The following is a 3,317-nucleotide window of genomic DNA, read 5'->3' as shown; positions in this document are numbered from 1 at the left end:
TCTTCTTTATGTTGAAATAATGCAAGGTGGGTGAGACCTACCCACCTCCCCCTTCATATGGCCGGCCAAACTCAATGGATTTCCCACTTGAGGGTCCTTTTGTAATCATGAAAAGTTTGGTTTTACTTTTAGTATTTATGGTTTGACCCCTAACTTTTTCATATTTGCATTTAGACCCCTACTATTTAAAAATTGAAATGTTTGATTTTATTTTTGTTTAATGTTTAAACTCATCATTTAATTATGCCCATATGCACTAAATCTAATTGATTATGTTGCATTCCATTTAATCATTTAATGTGATTAAGTAATTAGAAAATGGGTGACTATGGACTTATGCCTTAAACGATAATTGAGCTACGAGAATAAGGCGCTAAACTCAAATTGTTTGAACCTTGGGAATGTGTTTTAATTTCTATTTCAATTGGACCTTATCATGTTTGACATTAATCTATCTCTCCCTCTTAGTATGTGTAATTTGTAGGAATTTGTACAAATCGGTTTGTAATTCTTATTACTTCTTAATCTCTTTTAGTTAGTTGATTCCCTCTAGTACTAGACTAGAGTTTCTTTAACTATTGGTAAGGAGACATATTTAAAAGAGGGTTTTGACATGAGATAAAAAGATTAAATGGGTCCAACGCCCTAATTAGCAATGAATCATTGTCTTTCATTTCTAATGGCTCAATCAAAAATGTTTTAATTGAATTGAAAGCACGTAATTAAATTGACACAACCTCCCCGAGATCTTATTCAACAATGTTGGCTCGTTGTTGAATTAACCAATAAGTCCATGGTCATCCAAGAGCCTAAGATGACTATAAAGTCCAATTTCAAGGGAATGCAAAAACCGTAGTAGTAGTAGTTACTTCCAATATTTGAAAAATTCGTTTTTGATATTGATTTGTTTTTCCTCAAAACAAATAGTGGCAGTATCATACGCTACTAAACTATAATGAATACAATTAGTAGTTATATGTATCTCCAATATTTTGAAAAATGTTTTGATATTGATTTGTTTTATGAAAACGAATAGTGGGGATATTGTATGCTACTAATTTCATTAAACTTTGGACTAGTAGTTATAATAGGACACAATTTATTTGAATGTGTTTAAATAAATAAAATTGATGAGACCTTAAAATCCCTCAATCAAATACAATATTAAGTTGAAAGCGTAAGAGTGCTTTGAACACTTTTTTCGTGGCCTTCCACCATGGTAGGCTCCAATCGTTTATGACTTGTACACCGCCTTCACCCTATCATGGGGGAGTGCAAAGTGCATGCTTATACTCAGGAGGAATCTATTTAAAGACATTTGATGTGGTGAAAATAGGCAACGAGTGTAACCAACATCGTATCATCGTGAGGTTATACTTGGACCCCTATCTAAACCGGCATGGTGGGTAAGAACTTAACTAAGAAGAAATGGTGCCAACATCGTATCATCGTGAGGCATTATTCTCTAGAGGCCAATAAGATAGGTAATCACAAGAGGTTGTTGTGAATGGGTAAGTATACCCTCTCATTATTATTTTTGCTAGCCGACATCGTATCATCGTGAGGTGGGCTTGGTAATAGTGAGCCTCCTATAACCTGCTAGGAGCTTTCTTTGAAATCTCCCGGATTCCATCTTGAGGGATATGGAATTTGCCAAAAATGGTGGGTGGTGTCATTCGGTTCAAAGACCCGAATCGTGTGACTTAATCAACAATCAAACTAATTTATTTTATTGTTTATGTATTTAGATATGGTTGGAAGCACACTCGCGAAAATACTCGACAAACATTGCCTAGAGGAGCACAATTTCCCATCATGGTATCGTAATGTCAAGATTCTCCTAACATTGGAGAAGATTGTTTACGTACTAGACAAAGCTCCACCTCACATACCTCTTGGCCTTTCGGCCACTGAGGATGAACGTGCTAAGTTTGACAAGCACATTGAGGATGACACACAAGCCAAGTGCTATCTGTTGGCTTCCATGAATGAGGAGCTACAGAGACAGCACGAGGGCATGGACAGTGCATTTTCCATAATACTCCATCTTACGGAGTTATATGGTGAAGGGACGCGCAACCGTCGCTTTAGCACTGTCTGTGAACTTGTGAAGACCAAGATGGTCAAGGGGGCTCCAGTGCATCTACATGCACTGAAGATGATAGGATTCATTGAACAACTGGAGAACCTAGGTACTCCACTTGACGGGGAATTGGCCCAGGACTTTATATTGGCTTCTCTTTCTGATTCATTCTCACAGTTCGTAATGAACTACAATATGAATAAAATAGATAGTACTCTCTCTGAGTTACTAAACATGTTAGTAACTACTGAGAAAACTATGATGAAAGAGAACGTTGTAGGGACTTCTGCAGTAGCCTACAACAAGCCATCCTCTTCCAAGTCTAAGCCGCAAGGCAAAGGCAAAGGGAAGGAGAAGAAGTCACCCACTCTTAAGCCGAAAGGGGGAGTGAAGAAAAAGAAGGCAATGGAGCCCAAGGGGGCTTGCCACCACTGTGGAAAGGAGGGGCATTGGAAGAGGAATTGCAGGTTAACCTTGCAACTCTTAAGGACAAGCCACAAGGTATGGTTTATGTTCTTATCTTCAATTCTAATTGTTAGATCTTCTAAATATTTATATTTGATATAAAGTGCTAATCACTTGTATAATTGTATATAGGTGGAGGAGCTAAGTAGAAGAGGAACAAGCAAAGAAAAGAGTGGAGAAGGGTTCGGTCACCATGTTTTTGCTTACTACTTGGGAAGTTTGTTTAGGCATTTAAAGATTGTCTTTAAACTTTCTTATTGTGTTAAGAACTTATTATGTGGCTTCATATGATGGAAGACCACTATTAATGCCTAAATGTTTGAAGGTACTTAAATAAGTCTCTAAATGTTTAGAGTTAATTCCTTTTAAGTTAAACATTGTGAATGTTTGTGTTATCATATTAATGTAATGTGATGCATGCCTTCTAATAAATAAAATATTTCCTTAAACTAATGTTATGAATTGAATATTGTCTTGTTGTATCCTAGATTAGATACATGATTATAATGATATTAGAAATAAGAAAAACGTTTCTTATATGGTTATCACTTAAACCACAATAATCAAGATCACTCTTGATTCAATTAGTAGTTTTGAACAATTAATTGGACATTCTTAAAATTGTTTTAAAATGTCAAGTGTGTTAGTGATTAAACCAAAAATGAAGTGTCTAAATCAATAAAATGTTTAAAGATTTTAGTCACTTAATAACAAGACATCAACTTAGTGAAGAGTGAAACAAATGAGCTTGAAAGGTTTTAAAGCTACT

General features: G+C 35.6%; 1 protein-coding gene across 1 annotated transcript; it reads left to right on the top strand.

The window, feature by feature from the left end:
* Window positions 1–1,750: 1,750 nt before the first annotated feature.
* On the top strand, window positions 1,751–2,881 carry LOC137709004 (uncharacterized). Its single transcript, XM_068448149.1, has 3 exons — window positions 1,751–2,584; window positions 2,681–2,765; window positions 2,874–2,881. The coding sequence occupies exons 1-3, from the start codon at window positions 1,751–1,753 to the stop codon at window positions 2,879–2,881; spliced, it is 927 nt and encodes a 308-aa protein (XP_068304250.1).
* Window positions 2,882–3,317: the final 436 nt, after the last annotated feature.

The sequence above is a fragment of the Pyrus communis genome, chromosome 11 (assembly GCF_963583255.1).
Source record: "Pyrus communis chromosome 11, drPyrComm1.1, whole genome shotgun sequence".
NCBI lineage: Eukaryota > Viridiplantae > Streptophyta > Magnoliopsida > Rosales > Rosaceae > Pyrus > Pyrus communis.
Note: the sequence above shows the minus strand (reverse complement) of the source record. Positions and strands in the feature narration are given on the sequence as shown.